Source organism: Gobio gobio (assembly GCF_949357685.1).
Source record: "Gobio gobio genome assembly, chromosome: 10".
NCBI lineage: Eukaryota > Metazoa > Chordata > Actinopteri > Cypriniformes > Gobionidae > Gobio > Gobio gobio.
In genome coordinates, this window is record NC_137116.1 from 29,815,121 (window position 1) to 29,840,932 (window position 25,812).

Sequence of the window (25,812 nt, forward strand, 5' to 3'; positions counted from 1 at the left end):
TTTTTCGTTTAAGGGTTTGAATAATGTCTGCAGGTAAATCTCTTCTTCCTAAGAGACTGCAGTGATGTGTTGTAGTGGAAGTAGAGTGTTTGAAGTGACTGCATGTCACCTGCATGTAATGTTTGAGTGAGAGGAAATCACAGAGCAATGCCTCTTTTACATTATCATTTGGTCCCAGGCGCTGGTTTCACTGGGAACCTGCCTGAAACCTGTTTAGGCTTGCCATGTTTAATTAGGCTAAGTTTAAGTTTTAGTGCCATACAGTCAGATCGATGGTGCAATCTGTAGGCAGTAATTCATTAAAAGTAGAATTAAACCGAGTAGGCTAATACAAATAATAAAGAAAAACAGACTAAAATGCAAATGCACATAGAATGCACATAGACAACTGCCAATATCGTTCAATTGGGCTATTTTTACACACAATTTATCTAAACGGAGAACGATCATGAGAATAATCATCTGTAGAACATTTCAGATGTAGAAATAAAAGGTGTGTAGCCTATAGTTTCCCTGTTAGTTTTGAATGTGGAATGCTATAAAATAGTCTTTTCTCAAAACATGCTGCTTTACTGTAGCAATCTTTTCATTATTATAGCATCATTGTTTCCATCCATTTAACTTGTCACAATTCTGTCACGCTCGATTAAATGAGTCTCCTCTCCCATTCTTAATAGTGATTAAATTCAAGTGTCGGAAAAAGTGTAGCCTAACGCATCGTTGCAAGTTTTACATAAAACTTCCAGGCAGGGAGCCATTTAACTAAAGCTCATAGTGGGTTGACGGAAAATTAGCCAAAAATAGCCTAAATGTAGGCTAATTCATTTAGCTATTATTTATTCGACCAGGATGTTTAAGTCTGCATGACATGAATGAACAAATGTGTGGAAAAGTTAACACCCATTGAAATTCTGCGATTGGGAAATAATAATAACTCTACACTGCTTCTAATTTATTATTTAAAAAGCGCGGTAAATGAGACGTGACGCAAACATATTTTTGTCAGACAATTTAAGCTGAATCCAACTTGAAAGACTAGCATGCCATTACTTTTTCATTAAGAAGAAAAACAAGAGTTAAGCTCACTTTGTTGACACACACTCGCTCCTGCCGACTGCGTGGCCCGGGGGGGTTGGTGTGCCGCGGTGGGTGGGTGGGAGTGTGTGTATGGGGGCTGAGGTTTAGTCGAGATAAGGGGTCCGATATATGGGTTCAGAGGGAGGGGTGAGAAGTCTGGAGTTTAAAAAGACAGGGCGCTTCTCTCCCTCACACAGACGCGCTTCAGCTTCCAGTGAGGGAAACTTACCACAGACTCTCGTTTCAGACAGAAGAATCCAAACATTCCCACTGAACTCTATCAAATTAAGACCAGACATTCGGATAAAACTGCAAAAAAAGGACTCAAAGCTAAAGCCCCCTTACCAAATGGAGCCAACGCCGGAATACACCGACACGTACGACTATTATGACTATAACGAGACTGGATGCGACTACTCGGAGTGGGAGCCGTCTTATTCCCTCATTCCCGTGCTGTATATGCTCATTTTTATCCTCGGTCTCTCCGGGAATGGCGTGGTTATCTTCACTGTCTGGCGCGCGAAATCCAAACGGCGCGCTGCAGACGTTTACATCGGCAACCTGGCGCTCGCGGACCTGACGTTCGTCATCACGTTGCCGCTGTGGGCTGTGTACACCGCGCTGGGTTACCACTGGCCGTTTGGCGTGGCTCTCTGCAAGATTAGCAGTTATGTAGTGCTTGTCAACATGTATGCAAGTGTCTTCTGCCTGACCTGCCTGAGTTTTGACCGCTACCTTGCCATCGTCCATTCTCTGTCCAGTGGCCGGCTCCGCTCCCGTGGCACCATGCTGGCGTCGCTGGGTGCCATCTGGTTCCTCTCATGCCTGCTGGCCGTGCCCACTCTCCTGTTCCGCACTACGGTGGACGACGCCGGGAGCAACCGCACCACTTGTGCCATGGACTTCAGCCTGGTTGCTCACAACCAGGATCATGAATTCCTTTGGATTGCGGGTCTGAGCCTTTCCTCCTCCGCTCTTGGATTTCTTCTGCCTTTCTTGGCCATGACCGTCTGCTACTGCTTCATCGGCTGCACGGTCACCCGCCATTTCAGCCACCTGCGCAAGGAAGACCAGAAGAAGCGGCGTCTCCTCAAGATCATCACCACCCTGGTGGTGGTCTTCGCATTCTGCTGGACGCCTTTCCATGTGCTGAAAAGCATGGATGCGCTCTCCTACCTGGACCTGGCGCCCACCTCATGCGGCTTCCTCCACTTCCTGCTCCTGGCTCATCCTTACGCCACATGCCTGGCATATGTCAACAGCTGCCTCAACCCGTTCCTCTATGCGTTCTTTGACCTGCGGTTCCGCTCGCAGTGCCTGTGCCTGCTGAACCTGAAGAAGGCCATGCATGGGCACATGAGCTCCATGTCCTCGACCCTCAGCGCCCAGACTCAAAAGTCAGAGGTGCAGTCGCTGGCCACCAAAGTGTGAGGGAATTCAGTGAGAAGAACAGAAAACATGAAGTTGAAGAGAAAACACTGGGTTGAAGGGGTTAAAAAAAAGTGGAGATCTACTGACGGCTGGTCCGTTCTGACTGGGGGTGAACTGATGGACTTGAGAACATATTGCTTTATGTTTGTAAATAACACTCATAGTTTGGTGTACTCTACTGTATTCATGGATGAATTTGCTGGAATGATGTGACTTGTGTGAATGCATGTGTGAATTCATATTCGCTGACACCTTTTAGTCGGCTTTGACTCTCAAAAACACAGAAATATCCAAGCCAACCGGAGGTCAGTTTGGTCGAAAACATTCAAACTGACCACAGCGATGCTGCACTGAGGATGAACTTGCTTGTGCTGTTATAAGAGTGTGTGATTGTGTTGAAGCCTGTATACACTGGTGTAGAGATGCAAATTGTACAGTATTTTCGTACTCTTTTCCTTTCTGCTAATTTGCAATGTTCAGAAATTGTTGTTCAGTATCTGTAGCACTTGTTAAGAGGAGATATAAAAATTATAATTTTCGTTAAACTTCCTGATGTGAATGTGTGTGTTTATTTGATGAGCGGATCAGTGTGTGTGAGTGTGTTTCAGTGCAAAGGTGATGCTGCTTGATTACACTCTAAAAAAAAAAAGGTTCTATTTGGCACCAAAAATAGTTCTTGGCTCGTAATCATAGGGGAACCTTTTTTAGTGCTATATAGCACCATTTTTGGTGCTTCAGTGGTTCTTCAGCGGTTCTTCAGTGGTTCTTCAGTGGTTCTTCAGAGGTTCTTCACCGGTTCTTTGACTAAGGTGCTATATAGCACCTCTGAAGAACCACTGAAGCACCAAAATTGGTGCTATATAGCACTAAAAAAGGTTCCCTTATGATTACGAGACTTTTTTTTTAGAGTGTAGATAGTGTAAAGCGCAGACAGAGAGTCAGGGTTTGGGTGGGGGGGTGTGGGGTAGACAGACAGATGGCTGGTGACAAATGTCTCTGGGAAAAAAGAAAGGCAAGTGGAGGAAGGGAACAAATTTGGGGGGGGGGTGTAAATTGATATATATTCATGAAATTATGTTATATTTTTGAAACTTCTGTAACTAACTACTGCATTAAATATGTTCATTGAATACAATACCGTCTTAGCGTCATTAAACATGATTTGGGTATGTATTGGTGTGCGCAATACAATTCGAAGGGAGTTCATATTGATAGTCCACCCATCCTTTTTCCAAACTGCTTGTCCTACACTTAATTGTATTTAGTGTGCACTTTTAGTGAACTTCAAATCTTAAAAGTATAAAAAAAAACCTGCACTTGTAGATAATATAATATTAATGAAATAAAAGGCCACTTAAGTGTACTTAAAGAGGATACATTTTTATGACTGTTTCATAACACACTTTGTAATAATGTCAAAATAAACGTTTTACTTTTATGCACATTTAAATCAGCGTTTTAATATTTTGTTGTGCTTTAAAGAAGTACACTTATTTTGATGCATTGACTAACAAACTAAAGCACACGTAAAGTATTTGACTATATTGTAACTGTAAATTTACATTTAAAGTTAATATATTTTAAATTGCAACATCATTACAAATGTGTAATTACAAATACATTTAAATACATAGCCCACAAGTTAAATGCTATTAAAGTATATTTTATTTTAGCATAAAAGCTTAAGGCTCATAAAAACTGTCAGTACATTTGGCAGTAAACTTGAACTGTATTTCAAAGACAATAGAAGTATGAAATTACATATAAACATGTACTTAATCTCTACTTACGTGTGTCAAAAAAGCACTCTTAAGGTCAACCAATTGCATTTAATATAAATTCAAAACATCTACAAAGATGCATACATGTCTTAAAGTTCCTGTGGAAACCAGGTTCTGTAGATAGACTGTAACTTTTATTTTGTCTGATGAACATAAAATATTGAAAAAAACCTCATCAAATATTAGAGAAACTGACATAATGGGTGGAGTGGTCCACCCATTAAAGACCAGTCTTACAGGCCTGGAACACACACACACACACACACACACACACACACACACACACACACACACACACACACACACACACACAAATAACATGTAGTCTAATGATGATGACTAATTAACAGTGACATTGTGAGGCCCCTAAGATTTCTAAAGAATGAAACAGGATGGATGCATATCTGTTTGAAGCTATAGCTATTATGGGGCAAGTGAAAAATATTTTTGAAAAGATGACCGTTAAAGAAGGGGGAAAGGGACGCTGCACATGACACACACACACACACACACATACAAGGACATTAACCAATAACAACAGAACCGACATGACCAATTGTATCTAGACACTTTCAGATAAAAGAGAGTGGAGAAACAAGTGAATGGACAGAGAAACAGAGAATAAAGACCTTGAGCACTCGCTGAAGTCCCTCGTAACACACAGAATTCCCCATGATAAATATCGGCAGATTGTTTTTGGCAGACTGTCTGTCTGGGAGAGAGATATGATGAGGTAATCTCATTAGCTGGATAAACCAGACCAATGATGTAATCTAAAAAAAAACATAACAAACCTTAAAAGCCCAAAGCATTTTTGTCCACAACACACTAAACGTTAACCAGCTATTTCACATTTCTTCTTTTTTGTGACAGTTTACTGTGATTGCAATAGCATAAAGTGAATGCATATTGGCTCACATGCATTTGCAATCGTTTGACAGATGCTTTACCAACAGTGATTTAGAAATGAGGGACATCGCAAACAGTTTATCATAAGAACAAACAATATTTGCAGCACACAATGCCATGTCTAGACTAGTGTTACACAAGCTTAAACAGATGTGAAATGCATAAAAAACTTGAGAAAAAGAGCATTAAGTGGTGTGATAAATTTATTGTAGGTAAACTTCTATGTGCATGTATATACACTCAAAAAAAAAGGTTCGAAATGGCACCAAAAATGGTTCTTCATCGTAATCATAGAGGAACCACTTTTGGTGCCATATAGCACCATATCTTAACATGTCGTCCCCTTGGAATTATAAGGTTCTATCTGACGTTTTTGTCAAAATTGAGTTATTCACATATTCTTATTCTGTGACAACTTATTTACATTATGTGATGTTTTTTTTTAAAGTTGTGTACATTTTGGGAATTTTTATTGAAAAACAAAAAGGTTCTATCTACAAAGTCGAACTCTGACTTGGCTCTATAAGGTTCTATCTGCGTGAGCCAATCAGCACTTCGAATGCACAGAAGAGGACCAATCAGGATCAACTTTATAGGTTGTGTCGCCGGCTTTTTCCTTGACAGGAAAGATCGCAGACACACAATATCTGTGAGGATTATGGCACACAATGCAAAGTTTTTAAGAAACCTCAAGATCGACAATTTTATTGACGATCTTGTCAAGGACAGCAGCCCGAATTCCAGGCATCACATATAGTCAGTGAATCATTTTTCAATGATTATTAAACTTTATGAATTAATTTGCTGAAGCATGTCTGTTTTCTTGCAGTTTTTAAAGTCTTAAAATGTCTTAATTTTTACAATATTAAGCCTTAAAGGTCAAATAGTAAAAATTTTAATTGATGGGGTCTTAATTACAACAATAAACGTTAGCATGTTATTTCAGCCATACTGATATCTAGAGAGAAAGACATTTTACCTGGCCCATTTTAGGTGGAATAAAATCCTGCTCAGATGTATTACAGTAGCTGCTTTCTGTCTAAACAAAAGAAAGATGAACAATTTCTGCAATAATGTGTTTAATTACCCACCAAATTGGTACCAAAAATTTACATCTGCACTGGACAAAATATTTAGACCTGCCTAGCTTAATTTGAAATGTCCTAAATACATGGAAGTGCTAAAAATATGAAATAAATGTCATAAGAAAGGATACAATTTTACATTCCAACACATGTTGAGACATTGTTACAACATTATTTTTTATATTTAATGTTCAAATAATGGTTTGGCAGATATAACCTTATAATTCTAAGCGAAAAGTGTTTTTTTAGAATTAGAAGGTTCTATCTGCATTTGACCCATTCCAAAAATCCCCATTTACAATTTTGAGAGGATTTTGATATTGTATATTTAGAATACATTTAGGGTCCCTGTTATTTTCATGTTTGAAAGAAACTTGTTCCCCATATACATTTTCCTATATGTAATGCAAAAACTTTGAAGCTCAATATCTCAAAACTGCTCAGAACGCAGATAGAACCTTATAATTCCAAGGGGACGATGTTCTGTATGTGGTAGCGGTGCTAAATAGCACCATAGTTAGCGGTGCTATATAGCACCTTAGTCAAAGAACCGGTGAAGAACCTCTGAAGAACCACTGAAGCACCAAAATTGGTGCTATAGAGCACATAAAAAGGTTCCCCTATGATTTCGAGCCAAGAACCATTTTTGGTGCCATATAGAACCTTTTTTTTTTTAGAGTATATATATATATATATATATATATATATATATATATATATATATATATATATATATATATATATATATATATATATATATATATATATATATATATATATATATATATATATATATATATATATATATATACACACAAAAAAACATTAGTTAAATTATTATGTTTGAGGTCCTCAGTTTCAATCAGATCTAATGGGAATCTCAAGTTTCAGGGCTTTTTTGCCAAACATAACAAACCTAGCTTTCAAAAAAACGTTTCAAATGAAAAGGAACATGCTTACTTCATCCTGCCAATCACAACACACTTTTCTTCACTCCTTCGACAAGTCTTCCGGCATCCCTTCAGCATCCCAGCTGCACCTGTATTTCAGTAATTAGGTCCAGGGGGGAAAGAATGCTTGTGCCCATCGATTAGAGACTGCAAGAAAAACAAAAAAAACATTGATAATAAAATAGGCTATATGAACATGTGGACCTGAGACAAATCTGATGAATCATGTCATCATGCTGGATGATTTCACTGAGACTGTGTGTTTGGTCAGATACGTAAAAATACAGAAATACAAACACACTCAAATAAATTCCGTGTGAAAACAGCAGCAGGTGCGGAGCTACAGTGTTGGAGTGTGTATTCTGGGCCGTTATAAACCATTAACCTTGTCACAGAGCTAGATTATGATATACTTGCATGTATGTGTCCCAGCTGCTATGCTTCATAATAAAGAGCAGAAGTGCATACCCTCTGTCATCGCTACTCAAACTCACTCACATCCCCCAGTCCTCGACAGGTGTGTTTCCTCACTGGATTATGCAGTCACTTGGGCATCCTGCGTCATGCCTTCAAACTTACACTGAACAACTGTCTAAATGCACCGCGATTGACAGCTCTCAGGAGGCTTGGGTGCACTTTATCTGACCGTATCCCTCATTCCTAACAGAATGATGTTCATTGGATGAAGTACTGTAATTCAAGGTCAATGTCTTTAGGTGTGTCATTATGTTTTATATTAAAATGCTTTCTCTGTTGCAACAAGTAATGAAAACTATGTTTTGCATAGAAAAAAACAACTTTTTATGACTTTATTTCTCATGACTTCATATTTCCCAATTGTGACTTTATACTTTGCAGTAAGACTTAAGGCTAGAATACATGTGATTTTGGCCGAGATTTTTGCTCTGGTTTACAGTCTGGAGGAGTCGACACTAGTTTCCAAAAGTCAAATCAAGTCTGCATATTTTGGTCAGTCAGAGTTCACAGCAAATTGTGTAGTGTATGATGTGCTCAAACTCTGATTATTTAATCTTCAGACTGTGATTCTATCTATCTATCTATCTATCTATCTATCTATCTATCTATCTATCTATCTATCTATCTATCTATCTATCTATCTATCTATCTATCTATCTATCTATCTATCTATCTATCTATCTATCTATCTATCTATCTAAGTCAAAGCACATCAAACATGATTTATAATATGAGCTGATTTTTGAACGTATTTTTTTTTCATTTGTCATGTGTAGTCTCTACCTCAGACCTCACGCCAACTGTTGACTGAATGTCTGATGCATTTGGCACACAAAATTGGAAACACTTAAGGAGTTTCTAAGTCATCATCTGATTGGTTGAATTCTATAGGATGTCAGAGGGATGTGTGTGTTGCGTTCTTTAACCATAAGCCTCGGAAAAAAGATGCAGTGACGCAAAACCCCCTCATGAAAGAAGAAAGCCGTAGTGTTTACCACTGACAACTCTAGGATTTTCAAAAGTATGTGAAGTAGCTATGTAAAATTCACTGCATAGACTCTTCAAAATACGTCCAAGAGTTTTACAGACCGGTCTGTTATTGTAGGGACATCAACGTTACATTTTCATGCCCCTAAACATGACGTGGAACAAAACAAACTGTGATTGGATGCTTTACATGTCAGACAGCCTCTGGGTGGTCTTTGGCCAATGAAAGGTGTGGAGTCCAGACCTCCTTCAGTCAGTCTGAAGGTCTTTCTACGCTGGACTATGTGTCTCCTAGCAAGGAAACTGATATTTCTGCATGAGTTTGGGGTGATTTCAAAGTCTGTCTCGCGTATACCATACCGTTACATGGTGACATGGTCAGCACTCTTTAGCCACTGCAATAGAGGGGTGCAGGGATGATGTCACAACCCAGAAGACTAATTCGCCCCTGGTTTCCTCTATTTCTTCGTATGGGGTTTTATAATGAGGTTTTTCAATTTAGTAAAATAAGAGTAAAATGTAAAATAAGGTCTGTGGTATACATAAGTTGACGATACTTGAACGTTTTGCTCTAAAACGCAAATTACACACACCCATATCGAAATTTTGAAGCTGTTTTTTTAGACATTTTGACAAACTTTTTGAGTGTGAGTGGAAACTAACCAAAATTTGATGTCAAACAAACCTGGGTCTGCACCAAAAGTTTTTCACAGTCAAAATATTTTATATTGCACAATTGTGACTAACTTTATTTCTCATATCATATTGTCACTTTATATGTTATGTGACTTTTTATCTCACACTATGACACTTATTTTTTCTCAAAATGCAACTTTAATTCTTATTTTAAACTAAATTATTTTTTTTAACTTATTTTAAACTAATCTCGGAATTAACTAGTCTCCTGAAGAGGTTTGCGCGATTGGATAGTCTCAAATGCGTTTCAGAGGGCATTTTTATCCACTATCTGATCAGAAAAATATGCAAAAAGTGTAAATAGGCCGTGGCGGAAACAGACTTCCAACCCTCTTGAAATATTAAGGGTCCCCAACTAAGCAAGCCAGAGGGCGACAGTGGAAAAGAACCTAAACTCCATCAGGTGACAGAATGGAGAAAAAAAGTTGGAGGGCCAGCTCAGTCGGGGGGCCAGTTCTCCTAGCCAACAAACGAAAATTCATTATGTCATTATGAAACCTAGAGGTATTTCGCATTTCGTGGAAGGAAAGTGTTATTGCATACAGAAAGGCCTTAAAAACATACTTGCATATATATATGTGTGTGTGTGTGTGGATGAATCTGCTGTGGTTGTTGCGCAATATGATATATTATTGCGCAATTATTACTTTTTATCTCACAATTGTGACTTTATTTCACATAACTTTTAAATTCTCATTAAACACTAATTTTCTCTGATTTTGCTGTTTTTATTGTCAGGCCTAATCCTGCTGTCAAACTGAGTTCTCTTTTAATCTTAAGGACAGGCAGACATCATCTGCTCTCATCACGCACCCGCACACATTCACATACAGAACGACAGACACAGTGAGTGTCAAGTCAATAGCGCAATGTGTCTAGCCTAGCTTGACAATGGAGCCTCTAATCTATCAAAACACAGAGGCCATCTTTGAGCAGAGGTTTGCTGAAAGACACACTCACACAGGAGAACATACTCATGAGCAAAAAACAATGACGAGAGAGTTGCGGGGTCTCCCGTTACTGTGATGGAGCGCAGAGCTCTCTGAGAATGTGTAACACATTAGCTCCTGGATTTGCCTTGCGTGTGAATGTTATGCAACTGTCCGTATGACAAATGAGAGTGATGTCTACACTGGGAATTCCTTCATTTTCTATCGTGGTTTCTCCCAGATAAATCAAATATGACATTTGGCATAAGATCAAGTGTCTAAACTAAGCCAGATGGGCCTTATTTCAGTCTTATTTGATATCACAGGTTCAACATTTGTGTACAGTCGAAAGAAATCATCCGTTTAGCCTCCCTGTTATGACGTTTTCTCATTTATGGGTAGAGTTGAACCTTCCTTCCATTTTGAAACCCACTTATCTGCTATTGGATTTGTTCCTTTAATCATAATCTCTATACCTTGAAACTCCTGAGAAACTTTTTTACCCACTCTTCTCTCATCTCCTCTCTTTCCCTCTCTGTTCAACCCTGTGGTTTGGGCTCTTTTGATGTTTAATGTGATTTTTCCTCCTCTGTTTAAGCTGTAATGAGCTCTGGGAGAAAAATAAAGTATTAGCCTAAGGACAAACACAATTTTACCACAGAGAGGTTATGTGTCCAGGATTAGTTGTTTTATAGCACCCATCTACAATGAAAGTCACTACCAATGAGTTTGGCTTTATATTTCATATCTAAGTCAAGATGAAAATTGTGAGTTATTGTGAATGATTCATTGAAGTACATTATTTTTATTAAAACAGGCTATTTTAAATAAGTTTGACGAGAGACCAGATAACAAAATCTGTGACAACAAAGTGATTCAACTCTGCATGTCTAGTCAGCCAGAGGGTTTTTGTATTGTTTGTGTTGTAGAAATAATCTACAAAAGCTTTGTGAAGATTTAAGGCTCAAATATGATAATTTTCCAGCTATTAAATGGTGTTTATGCCTAAGGGTACCTTTACACAACAACGATGTACTAAAAAAAGGAAACGTTTTTGGCGCCTTTGCATCTTTTCACATACAGGAGCAATGTTGTCAAAAAGATCACCGTTCACATGATCCATGAAAATGACTAAAAACACTGTATTCTGCTTCCAGGCCAGTAGTTGGCGATGTCTCTTTGTAAAGAAACACTACACTCTTATTGACCGAACATGTAAAACGCATGATGTCACAGTTTTCACAAATTCATATTTTTGTAGTTTACACAGATACACATGTTTTCAAAATTTTGCATTTTCAGGCACCCAAAATGCTGTTGTCGTGTAAATGAATGGCCAAAACGCGTAAATAGCTTTCCATTTTAAGCAGAAAATGGTGCCTTGTAAATGTCCTGGAAAATCTGATTCTCAGGAATCTACAGTATATGACTTGAGCAGTTGAAAAAAGTCTTGCGTGTGAGCTGTGTGACACGGGATGTTTATCAAACTTTTTTTAAACAGACGACATAAGAAGTCAACTCAGAAACACACACGCACTCTCTCTTTACACAGGTGTCTGTGATCTTTCATTCATGAATACATATTTGACTCCAGCTGCAGATGCTGTTTACTATCTAAGCTTGTAGGGCAAGTCTAAGGGGTCAAACCTGCTTTAGGACGTTTCTCTGGGTGAGACTGCTTTTCCTTTCTGCAAGATCGTATTTTGAGTGCCAACTGCAGCTATTTAGACAAATCTTGCAGATGAATAAATTGATGAGTGATATCCATATTAATGGAGGAGACGAGCAATACACACATCATCCTGTTACACAATGTCAAAACCAAAGTAAAAGCACGTTGTTGAATTTGTATATTCTTTACAACTCCCAGTGACCACACCCAGAGAGGACCAAACCTGTCCATGTGTGAATTCAGATCAGACAAAGACTGAAGTGGCCCCTCCATTCAAGTGCTGACAAAAGCCAACTAAACTTGTTTGCGCTGACTTTCATTCAAGTCCAGTGTAGTTTTCCAGGGTCTCGTTGTGTGTGCCTGTATGTTTGGCTAATAAAAGATAATATATAGCACAGCAAGCAGAACAATAGCAATATTGTACACCAAAATCACCATCCCTCATCCAGTTCCTTTTGTGTTGCACGGAGGCAAAAAAAAAAATCACATGGGTTTGGAGTGACATACATTGAGATTTTTGTAATATTGAAATATTGCTCCAAGCTGTATCGTTTTTATTGATTAATATTGTATGTGTATTTTTGTAGCTTAAGTTAATTTTCTTTCAATAAAAAGTGTATTTTTTCATTATTCAACAAAACATTGCAATATCCAAAAATAAGAATTTAAATTGCTGTTGATGTTTTTTCACGCCAGTTTCTATCATAAAGTTTTATTAAAGTTTTAAAACTAACTTTACAGCTAATATTGTTAGCTCCTTTATATTAAACTGCAGATGTATTTCATTTGTAAAAAGCATTTGCTATGAGCAATAACAATATTCTAAACCACAATCACCAATATTGAAATATTGCTCCAAGCAGTATAATTTTTTATTTATTCATATTTTTTCTCTTTTGTTGAACAAAATAATAGAACACTGTATAGGCTACAGTATGTGTGTGTGTGTGTGTGTGTGTGTGTGTGTGTGTGTGTGTGTGTGTGTGTGTGTGTGTGTGTGTGTGTGTGTGTGTGTGTGTGTGTGTGTGTGTGTGTGTGTGTGTGTGTGTGTGTGTGTGTGTGTGTGTGTGTGTGTGTGTGTGTGTGTGTGTGTGTGTGTGTGTGTGTGTGTGTGTGTGTGTGTGTGTGTGTGTGTGTGTGTGTGTGTGTGTGTGTACATAGGCCTATATACATATATAATACTTTTTTATTTTTTATTTTATTCACTGCTATTGTTGGCATCTTTATATTAAACTGCAATTGTATTTCTTCATTTGTTAAATGCATTTTTATGAACTGATGTATTTTTATTTAATTATTTAACATTATTTGTGACTCTAGACCACAAAACCAGTCATAAGTTTTATATATATATATATATATATATATATATATATATATATATATATATATATATATATATATATATATATATTTATACCTGAAAGCTGAATAAATAAGCTTTCCATTGATGTATAGTTTAATTGAAAATCTGGAATCTGAGGGTGCAGAAAAAGTCTAAATATTGAGAAAATCACCTTTAAAGTTGTCCAAATTAAGTCCTTAGCCATGCATATTACTACTAATAATAATTTTTTATATATATTTACAGTGACATTTACAAAATATCTTCATGGAACGTGATCTTTATTTAATATCCTTATGATTTTTGGCATAAAAGAAAAATCGATAATTTTGACCCATACAATGTATTGTTGGCTATTGAAACAATATGTGAATACGTGTCTCTGTGTGTGTGATAAGACCAGGAGGGGTGAATCTCTGACTGCCCTGAGAACAGGCAGGTCTTCCTCTCACTTTGTGCTTCTTAATGGATTAAACATGTTGTTTCCCCAGGATGCTACAGCTGGGTCAGGATTTCACCATTTGAGGTTAAAGTGCAAATGCACTTTAAAAAGTGCACTACTGCAGCACTTTCATAATTCCACGCACAATAAAAAATATGCACAAAGTACTAATAGTTGGACAATATTACAACATGAAACATTAAACACAAGGTGCATGAACCACAGTCTGTCTGTCTGTCTGTCTGTCTGTCTGTCTTTCACTCGAGGGAGATGTGGCTGCATCCGATGGTGATTTTGGCGGGAGGATGTCGTGTGTTTATATGAGTGTGTCTGTATGAGTGCCCAGCTGGACTGGCAGTGAGAGCAGAATCGTTTAGCTTTCTAACGGGCAGCCAAGGATGGACGGCCCGCACAATGCCATCCTCTCACGAGCACCTAAACGGCCTCTTTGTAGCTCCAGGAGGAAGGATGAGTCGTCGTTGCATCCAGATCCGGCCTTGCACACTCCAACACACACTCACTTACAGGTGTTCAAACAGACTAAATTTGTGCTGTTGCATTCCTCTTCTTTCCTAGTCTTCTTTTGCTCACTAACAAAACTGGGTCAACACCTTTAGTAAGCTCTCTTAAAATTAAAGGTGCCAAAAGGAGGTTTTCACACAGATGCTACTGAAGAACCATTTTGGGTTCCACAGAGAACCTTTCAACCCAATTTGAACTATTTTTTTTCTTAGTGTGCGAATATTTGAATCATCCGTAATAACTTATTTTGCACTATGAAGAACCTTTTGTGCAATGAAAGATTCCACTGATGTTAAAAGTTCTTCATGACCATCAATGCCAATAAAGAACCTTTATCTTTTAAGAGTGTAGAAAAATAGTAAGGGTATGGAGTGGTGGGGGGGTTGTATGTTATTGTAGGCCTATTGTAATTTCTCAGAAAGCTGTATTGATTATCTCATAACAAGAATAAATATTTTTCTTTTTCCGCATTTACTTTTAATTACATTAATTGTATATTGGAAAAAGACATTAGCCACCATTCACTTGTTTCAGTTCATTTGACCAAAATATCAAAACAAGTCCAATGCAGATGAAAAAGAAACAACTGAGGTAAAGATCCCAATATATCACACTAAACATAAAGAGTCATATTACTTTATTATGACCCAGATGTAGCAACTCATAATGGAATAACTGCACATAATGTAAAAACTACACATAATGTAATATTACAATATTATTGAAATAAAATGTTTATAATGTAATAATTATCTGAAAATGTAATAAAATCTTGAGCTTATAATGTAATACAATTTTTTACATTGTGATAAATGTATTACATCATAACTCACCAATATATTGTCATACTTGTCATAGCTTTTAAAACATAAAAAAATATTAGTATTCCCTTAAAGTATTTTTTAAAAAATGTAATCAGTCTTATACCTAAGAAATGCAACAGATTTAAATATTCATGCTATTGTTATTATTATTATTATTAACAAATAAAGAATTGGTATTCCTATACGTTTTAAAAATCAAAATCCAGTCTTAACCTGCCTAATCCATCAGATTACTGATACTACTACTATTACTATTACTTATATACATGAGGAGGTATGCATACTGTTAAATAACAAACAGTGTTAAATACCAACACTGTGTACAAATGCTGTAAAAAATGTTTTTTTTAAAAACACACATATCCATATAGCAATGTGGTGGGTGTGTGTGTAATAGATTACATTATCTGCTTCAACTAATGGCAACATGGAGCACAAGTTGAGTAAACAGATCTTCACTTTGATGCAAGTTACAGCAAAATACAGTATTTGTTTCATGATAACTTCTAATCATGTACAGTGGTTAGACACACCTGTTATTATAAGTTGCTACACTGAGTTCATAATGTAGCTAATACATTTCTCACAATAACCTATTACATTTTTTTTTTTTTTTAACTTTATTACATTGGAAAATCGTTATTACACTATGAGCTCAAGATTTTATTACACTCTAAAAAATGCTGGGTTAAAAACAACCCAAGTTGGGTTGAAAATGGACTAACCCAGCAATTGGGTTGTCTTAACCCAGTGAATGGGTCGCTTTAACCCAGCGGTTGGGTCAAAACCCTCTGGTGCTCTTCGGTCATTTCTGACCGGAAAATTTTCTGTTTGGAAATTTTAAAAATCACTGCTTCATCGGAATGACATGAAACTTGGTGACTTTTCTAGTATTAGGTATGTAAACACACAAAAAAATTGGGGTCATGATGCGAGCACGCTAATTGGCCGTAAAAAAAGTAGCGTTCATTGTCTTCGGTTATAAATGACCGACCATAGGAAATGAATGGGAAATCGGCAAAAACACAAAAATTCTCAGAATATTTGTGTGTACAATCTACAAATCGGCCACGAAGCTGAAAAAAAGTACACAGCAGTAAAGGGGTGACACTCTAAAACATCAAGAGTGTGATATTGACACATCCACTCACACACACACACATCTATGAAAAACTGAACCTATGAACCACATTTTGAAAAAAAATTTTTACACATTTTCTAAAACTCACAGCTTCATCAGATTGATATGAAACTTGGTAACTTAGGTATATAAACACAAAAACAATTGAGGGCATGATTCGAGCATGCTAAGTGGTTGTAAAAAAAAATACCTCCACTTGTGCTCTTCGGTCAAAAATGAACGCCTTAGGAAATGAATGGGAAATCTGCAAAAACACAAATTCACAGAAAAAATTCTATATTTCTAACAAAAACAAAATATCTAAAACTTTATAATAAATAGTCTTTCCTTTTTATTAAATATATATTCAAAACCATCAACAACAAAAAAAAATCATTACATGTGTTCAAACGAGAACTAGGGAATTCTCAAGCCTCTCCATACAGACCTCTAGCCTGACGTCGTCATACTCAATTCTAGTCAGAATTTGAGTCTGAAGGCGTTTCTCAATGTCAAGGAAGGATCCTCGGAAGCCAGAATTCCGAGGATGCTACGTCATCGACATCCGTCGAAGGACTGTTCCAATGTCGAGGATCCTCGGAATTTCAACCAAGGTCTGAGTCCTTCGTTCGAAAAATATACCATATACAGGAAAGGATGCTTACGAGTAGACTTCGCGCTCTTCGCGCTCTCAAATCACCCACAATCCTATTCGCACAGCTTTGCTATCTTGTTCAAAAAGTACAAAATATCGGACGTTTGTGGAGTCGGAGCGTTAACGGGGCAATATTCTTTTTAAGTGTAAGTATTTACGTTACCAAACATTTGTTATAACCGTAGTAAATATAAGTAAAGTTTAACGTTTAAATGCCAGTACAAATTACTACAGTATTGATATTATACAAATTACGTTATTGATGGCTAACGGACCTTTTCACTGACTTAATGACGCAATGACGTGCACTTGCTAGCCTGTTCCATTTACGTGTTCTCCGAATGCTAAAGAGGATCCTCCCCTAGCCTCTGAAGGAAGTGACTTGGAAGGACCAGTCCTGCAGAGGAAGTATCCTTGACATTGAGAAACACCTTGATACTGCTCCGTTGGGCTGTGATTATGGGGAGTGTTTCAACCGAACCAGGAAAGACCTCAATTGGATAGACCTACAACCAATCAGAGCAACGGAGCGACGCATAATGTTAGTTGTCAAATGTCAACAGAACTCAACTGCAGTTACCAAGTCCGCGGGTTGAAGCGACCCCAATTATGTGATATACAGACCCAGGAATGCGAATTTTAGCAGGCAGACCTGCCAAAATAACACATATTTTACCCCCCAAATGACTTTTTTTCCCCGAAAAGCTATTGGGCTTGTTTTTGGCTAGTTTTGAGTAACGTTAGCAATTGGGCGGGTTTTGTTGTAAAAACTTGGCAACCCTGTCTGCACGCACGCTAGAATAAGTAGCCTAACGTTAGAAGAAAAAGATGACGATCTTTGCCGGTGTTGTAAAAAAAGAATTTAAGGATACACAGAGTACACGATCATCATTTCTGAGAGAAATAGTAAAGGTGAATGCATATACGAACAAGTTCTCCGTTTAGGATTAGAACAAATTCAACCCAAGCGCTCTTTGATGACGTGATGATTATGCTACTGTTTATCATCTGTCCATCATCGTCTAAAGCCCGCCCTGACAATTTCATTGGTCCGAACAGTTTCTGTTCGGGCATAATTACTTCTCTACGGATCAAGTCCAGACCGAACTGCCCGAGTTAAAATGTTGTGGGCGGGGCTAAGTTCGGCTGGCATCCAGGCTAAGAGACCTCTAGTGAAGTTGCATGATTTCTTAATTAATAATTCCAAAAGAGGGTGCTAATCTGCCTTCAAATTTTTTTAACCTGAAATACTGCAATAATAAAATAAAAAAAATACAAAAAATAAATGTTTGTATAATTTTCAATGGCAAAAATAGACCATAATTATTGCATAAATATATAAAAGAAAATACCATCAAATCATCTCAAAATACAAAATGAAAAAGAAAAAATATTATTGAAGAAAAATTTATTAAATTGGTTTTACTGGGGTGGAGGAAGTTACATTTTTAGGTGTCCGGTCACATTTGACCGGGAAGACAACCAATGCAACCCCTAAACGAAGAGCACCAGAGGGTTAAATGTTTACTTAAAACAACCCAATTGCCAAAAGCAGTTTTTCGAGTGTACATTTTGACAAAATCATTTCATTATAAACATTTTATTACATTAATAATGTAATACCTATTACATTAATAATGTAATACCTATTACATTACGCATTTTTATTACATTATGAGTTGTTACCATATAAAGTGTATAAAATTTTATTTTGTTTCTGTGTTGCGTTACTATGTTTTTAGTAGGCTACTGTACTGTTAGATGTATTATTTATTTATTTAAATCCAATTATTTATTTTATTATATTTTTTGTATTTCATTAAAATTATTTATTTATTTCCAATAACTAATTTGTATTTTGTTCAAATTAGTTCAAATTGTTATTATTTATTTGTTACTTTTTATTACACTATTTTTTCTCCAAACTTTGTGGCCCCCTGGGGGTCCCTGGACCACAGTTTTAAAACATCCTGGTCTATGGAATGTCCCCATTCAGATAGCGAAGTAAATGTGAGTACCTGGTATTCCCTACCTAATGGGGACCAACTGTCCCCCCAAGGACAGGTCCCCATGAGGAAAACAGCTTATAAATCATATAAATGTGTGTGTGTGTGTGTGTGTGTGTGTGTGTGTGTGTGCGTGCGTGCGTGCGTGCGTGCGTGTGTGTGTGTGTGCGTGGTCTGGTTGAATTCGGTCAACATTACCAGCACTCAAAACTGTGTCCAAACTGACAGTCTTAAAACCCTTTACTTCTCACCTCTCTTTCTTCATCTGTCACCTAGCAGACTTCTCTTTCCCTTCACACACACACAAATAGACACACACGTCTGCCTCATCTGGCCATTGCTGCCTGTAACAACAAACCGCCGTTCCCCACTTCCTCCAGACAGGTGCTCCCAATGAAAAGACCTCCAGTGTGAGAGATACATGGCACCCCATCAAAGCTATAGAGTGACGGGAAGTGAGCAAAACCGAGTGAGAGAGAAAGAAACGGGGGAGAGAGAGAGAGATGACCCTCTCTGAATGTCTTGAGAAGCAAAGCAGCATACAAACACAGTCATGCTTTAGTTAACAGAGACATCACTGATCACCCCGAGCATCATTTACGGGTCTATATGCAACTGAGCAACTACAATGAAGCAGTCATGAACTCAGGCTCACCTGCACTTCCAGCAGAAAGATCACAGCACATCAGTCAGGAGCCAAAGAATAACCTGCCGTTATACTTGATTATTTGAGAGCAACAATTTGTTTTGTGTTAAAAAGGCAATTCCTTATTGTCGTCCACAAAGCATATTAATAGATACAGAGATTACTACTAAACATGAAGTATTATGAAGAATATTGTCCAGCTTTTCTAATTAGCTATAGCTCAAACATCAGGTAATAATGAGGTCTTTTCCAGGTCTTGACCTTTATGAGCCTGATCAACACTGCCATCTGCTGATACCGGCCATGTATTACAAGTTGAGATGCTTATATCTATATGGTTATTTTAGTAGGCTATTTAATCAGCAGTGTTGCCAAGTCCGCGGGTTTCAAGCGGTATTGGGCTACCTTTACAATGTTGACGCGGGTTGAACGTTGTTGGTTTGTTTTTGTTTTTTAACCGGTGAAGCCCCTTGGACGCGATTGTTTTGGTCGTGTTTTAGGGCCTGGTTTTGTTAGGCAAGCCTGGCAACCATGATACTTTCATCTTGAACTACATTATGCAACCCTTCGTTACATTTATGATGTATTTTCTTGATTCCAATTGTAACACTCTTTTTTTGTTGATAATAAAAAAAGTATTTAAGTACCTAGGCTACATTAGGGGGAGAGTGGAGACAGTTGCAATACTTTTTGCATTTTCTTCAGTTTCTCAGAGACTGTTAAACATACCAAATATGTGAACTATTCACACACACCATAACATGCGTAGCCTACCTATGATACATACAATTTATACTTGAATAGACAAAGTCAAATGTTGCGACTGACCCCATTAAGAGGGGATGGTTGCTTGCAACAGTCCACAGGCAGGCCCGGTTCTACGGGGGTGCTAGGCTAAGCTAAGGACCCTCAAACGCAAGCAAAAACACCCTCAGTTGATACTGCGAGAATATTGGCAAAACAGATTTGGCAGTTTGGCAAATTTGTGTTCGAGCTCTGGAGAGCGTCAAATGCATCTATTTACAGTGTGTTTTTGCAGGGGTGAGTAATGTGGTCAATCACTTTATCTCTTGATCGCGATTAGAGGTGTTAAGTTAGTCAGAATCTCACCATCAGTTTTTATTTAGAGCTGAGTTAATGCAGGCTCGTGAAACCTCTCATTAACAAACAAAGATAGGCTAATTAAGAGATTTATTGTTGACATTTTTATAACGTAACTTTGTGAGATCACGATGAACTGACAAAGCAACAGCATTTTAGTGATCGTAGCGATCTTGGCTCACTTTCGAGGCTACAATACAATGAATTGAATAAAACTACTGTTGCTAGGAGGACCGACGGCCAATTGCATGCTGCAAAGTTTCGGAAGTGACATCTAAATATAAATGCCACTCTGCACGAGACAGAAATATCCTCCTGAGACCCAGGTGTCGGCTCGCCTTTGTAGAGGATATTATTTAGCGAATTTCTCTGACAACATAGCTACACAGTTTTAAGTCTGATATGCTTATGAAATATGTGACATTTTTATGAAAATATTTTTACACATCTTTTTACATGACATATTGTCCCAAAACACATTTATATGCAAATTAGAGATGCATTGCCTAGAATAGGAATGGCATTTATGGCCTTGTTTACACTCACATTGCATACAGTAAAAATGTATATCAAATTATTCTGTTATCTTTCATAACATTAAGAATCATCTTTGTACATAGTTTGGATAAAAACAAGAAGCTTGAAGCATAAAAATTGATTGGTGAATGAAAAAGAAAAATCGCAAATGCTCCAATGTAATGACCTAAATAACGCATTAAAGCAATGTAAAGGCAGATTAATAGACAAACATTTTGTAGCAAAATATTTGTGATAAATTCAAATTATTAGTAAAAGTTTTGACTTGGAAAATAATAATAATACATTTCTCACACACTGCTATGGTGGAGCCGTTGCTTAACCTGCTCTTTACTACCACCCTCAGTAATTTCAGAAGCACCCTCAGTGGTTTGATTCTGGAACCGGGCCTGTCCACGGGGACAGTTGCAACATTCATTAAAATGTAAATTAGGCCTACATTTGAAAAAAAAACAAAACATTGAACTACAAAATATTCTTTAATCAAAATCAAGACACTGAAATACTTGTGTGTACTTCTTTGAGCTCTCTGTGTGTGTGTGTGTGTGTGTGTGTGTGTGTGTGTGTGTGTGTGTGTGTGTGTGTGTGTGTGTGTGGGTGTGTGTGTGTGTGTGTCTGTACTGAAAACAGAACACATAAAATGTACATTGTGGTCTAGTCTGATAGTATTTACTTAAAAAAGGGACATACCTGGCTATTGAATATCAATATACAGGTGTTGGTTTTCCTGCTGGACATCACTGCCTGACGCACCTCCTCCAGTGCCTTTTGATCTGGTGTGCCGTGACACCACACTGAACACTTCCGTGAGCCTGAACGGGTCATCAGCTGGGGACCACCACTCATCGACGTTTCGCTCCTTTAACCCCAGTACGTCTCGTGGTGGCGGAGTGATGGCAGGGATCTCTCCCTGCCACCCCCTGCTGATGCCCTAGGTGTTTGTACCCCAACCCTTCTCCTTCCTCCTTAGCCACAGCCAGAAACTGCCTTTCTCCGCTTCCTCTGCCAACTCTTTCATGGCTTTCCGATGTCTCGCTCCTGTACATCCCATGTCGCGAAGTAGGCGAGCAGATGAGGAACCTACAAAGCCCCTACACCCCACTTCCACAGGGCAGATAACGGCTTTCCAGCCCGCCTCACTGCACTCTGTCACCAGATCAGAGTACTTGGCCCGCTTCCGCTCATACGCAGCCTCCACATCTCCACACCTCATGGTACAGTGAGTTCCAGCAGGAAGACGGTCTTGCAAGCTTCTGACCACATGACGAGGTCTGGCCGCAGGGATGTTTCCACTATCTCCCTGGGGAACTGGAGCTGCTTTCCCAAGTCGACCCTCATGGTCCACTCACTTCCCGATGAGAGGAGCCTTGCTATATCTCTCTGACGGGAGGGTATGACACTCTCTCCAGCCCTTGCGAACTGGATGGAGTGTCGTCCACGAGCAGAAGGTCTGCTGTTTGCCTCCTTTCTGCATGACTCTACCACCTCTGCCAGCTTCTTAAGTACTTGGTCATGCCGCCACCTATAGCGGCCTTGGGACAATGCTGTCGTGCAGCCCGACAGAATGTGCTGGAAGCTTGTGTTGCTGGTGTTGCAAAGGGAACAGATCTCTTCGGCACCAAACCATTGGTGGAGGTTTCAGGGACAAGGCAAGATGTCATAGGTTGCTCTGATCAGGAAGCTGAGCCTAGCTTGGGGGATCTTCCATAGGACGGACCACGACATGGACCTGTCAATGAGACCTTCCCATGCCGTCCAACGTCCTTGCTGGCCCTGGGACACCGCTTTGATGTTAAGGCGTTCGTGCTCAGCTTTTGCCACTTCCGCCACCACCATGGCTTTTCGGTCTTCTTTGGAAGCCTTTGACCAGAACAAGGGAATATCGCCCCTCCCAAGGCCTGCCCGACCCTCCTGGACTCTGCCGACCACCTCGCGGTGCTTCAGCCTGCCGATTGCCATGTCGACCTCTTCTTGGGCTTTCCACTTTCTTCCCGTTCTTATCTGGGTGCCCGCTGCTTTCACCAGCTGGTCAGTGGTTTCCCTCAACTCCAGCACCAGCCAAGCCTTCTCTTGCTTGTATCCCACGATGATGGATCGCAGTGGTAGTTGTAACGTGTTCCTCCCGAAGAGGCCTACCTCCGAGAAGCATCTTGGTAGTCCTAGCCACTTCCTGATAAACGAGTTTGCCAGCCCGTCCATCTTGTTTACCATTGATGAGGGAATTTCGCTCATCTTCAGTGGCCACATCACCCTTTGGTACAGTATTGCCTGGTAACACCAAACTTTGTACTTTCCGGGGAGTTGGCTTTGGTTGATCTTGGACAGGCCATCTGCGAGCTGCCTCCTCACCGTCTCCCCCATCTGCCTGTCTGAGAGCTCTGCTGTATAGGTACGACCCAGGCTACGAACCGGTTGATCTGCCAGCAGTGGGATATTCTCACCGCCTGCGACAAAGATGGTATTGTCATTTCTGACACCCTTCTTGATCGACAAACTGCGTGACTTGGTTGGTTTGATCTTCATCCTCGCCCAGCCCACAAGCTCGTCGATCCTCTTCAGCAGTCTTGTTGTACATGCTGCTGTCCGGAGTATGGTGGTGATATCATCCATGTATCCTCTAACTGCTGGTAGTCTTTTTCCTGACGGCAGTTTCACTCCTCCGACCATCTTCCTAGCCCCTATGAGGATGATCTCAAAGGCTGTGACGAACAAGATGGGCGAGATTGAGCATCCCATGGCAATGCCTACTTCCAGCTGTTGCCAGCCTGTTGTGAAGTCCTGGTGGGTGCAGCACATCTGGAGGTCTCCAAAGTACTTGGCCACCAAAGATCTTATTTCGATTGGGACATGGAAGAAGTCCAAGGCGAACTCGACGAGTCCTCCACTGTTTTCGGAGTTGGCGCCGCCTCTTCACCAACCGCTCGGTCAAGCCACACTACGTGCAGGTCACCTCTCTCTCTTTTCGCCCTTTGGATCTGCTCCCATATTACTGCAGAGTGTTCCACGCACTCTGGGAAGCCTGGCACACCTGCCCTCTGGCAGCTGGTATCGATGTACCCGTTTCCTGTGAGGTAGCTGGTCAACCTCTTGGCCAGGATGGAGAAGAAAATCTTCCCTTCGACATTCAGGAGGGCGATACTCCTAAACTGGCCGATCGTTCTGGAGTTCTGCTCCTTTGGGATGAAAACTGTGACAGCTCTCTGCCACTCTGACGGGATAACTTGGTTTTTCCAGGCCACTCTCAGCAGGTTCCAGAGCAGTACTTGTACAGCTTGTATGGTATCCCGTTCGGGCCTAGGGCTGAGGCTGATCTTGCCTTCCGGACCACCTCTGTTACCTCGCTGAGTTTGGGGAGGGCAGCATCAAAGAGGGAGGTTGGAGGAGCTGGGCGAGGGACATACCCAGGGGATCCCAGCGGAGTTGACTTCGCTGGGTCACTGTACTGCTCCTTTATGTAGCTCTCCAGCTCAGATTTGGTGATCTCAAGCTTTCCGCTTCTCTTATCCTCTAGCAGCTGTCTGGCATGCTTGAAGGGATTTTTAAAGAAGTTACTCCTCTCTTTCTCCTTCCGCCTTCTGCGCTTACGGATGCGCTCTGCCCTCCGTAGGCCGGCAAGCTCTTTCCTCACCTCGTCCCACAGTGGTTTCAGGCCCTCCTTCTCCTCTCTGCTTGCCTTCCTCCACTGTTTTCGGAGTTGGCGCCGCCTCTTCACCAACCGCTCGATCTCCCTCCTCCCCTTCTGCACTGGACACGCTCTCCGCTTCCCAGCAGTTGCTCCGAAGATGCCTATGCATTCATCATACAGAATGTCTCCAATACGGTTCAGCTTGGTTTCCACCTGGCCACGCAATGAGTGCTCCAGGATAAGGCTGAGGTCCCTGTCCAGCTTCTGCCAGACCGCGCCTTCGTTGGCTTTTGGCCATTTCACCATCTGCCTCCTTCCGGGTTCTTTCCTCTCTGTCCTATGGATTTGCTTGCAGTTATTAGGGTTGCTTTGTGTTCTGTGTGTGTCTTCATCAGTGCCACTCTCAGAGGCATTGGCGTCCATCGCGGGCCCTCCTGTGTCCTCCACCTGCCTTTCTACAGCAACGGTGGATCCCTCGGCGCTGTGGTTTGCGACCTGGCCTTGGATTCCTCTTGTCTGACCTGCGGTTGCAGTGCAATGTTGCTGTTGGCCCCCCTCTTCACACTTCTTCCTTCCCTGGTGGATCCGCAACCCTCTGAAGGTGGTCACTTTTTCCCACCCACACCTGCATCTTCTCATGATCCTAGAAACTTTGTCCGTATCCGTTCCAGTCGTTACCGGGAAATCCGTCTGTTTTTGCCCTTCTTCCACCCCGCCTCTCGGAGGGCATTCGGGTTGTTTTTCTTTATTCTTTAAAGATGTAATTAGGCTTGTAGTTAATAATTAATTACTTTACTTAGGCTACACAATAGTTATACAGCTTACATTAATGTTGTCATAGGGGACAGTTGTAACAGCATGTTGCAAGTGTCCCACTGACAGTCATGATAAAACTTGCTATGCTAGCTTGACACAATAGCCTTGACACATAGCTATATCTTTTAGAAGCTTCAAAAAGTATATATATATATATATATATATATTGCAGAAGGAAT

General features: G+C 39.8%; 1 protein-coding gene across 1 annotated transcript; it reads left to right on the forward strand.

Moving 5' to 3' along the window:
- Window positions 1-1,273: 1,273 nt before the first annotated feature.
- aplnra (apelin receptor a) lies at window positions 1,274-3,851 on the forward strand. The gene has a single exon (XM_079826836.1). It carries the CDS (start codon window positions 1,426-1,428, stop codon window positions 2,506-2,508), a length of 1,083 nt encoding a protein of 360 aa, XP_079682962.1. The 5' UTR covers window positions 1,274-1,425; the 3' UTR covers window positions 2,509-3,851.
- Window positions 3,852-25,812: the final 21,961 nt, after the last annotated feature.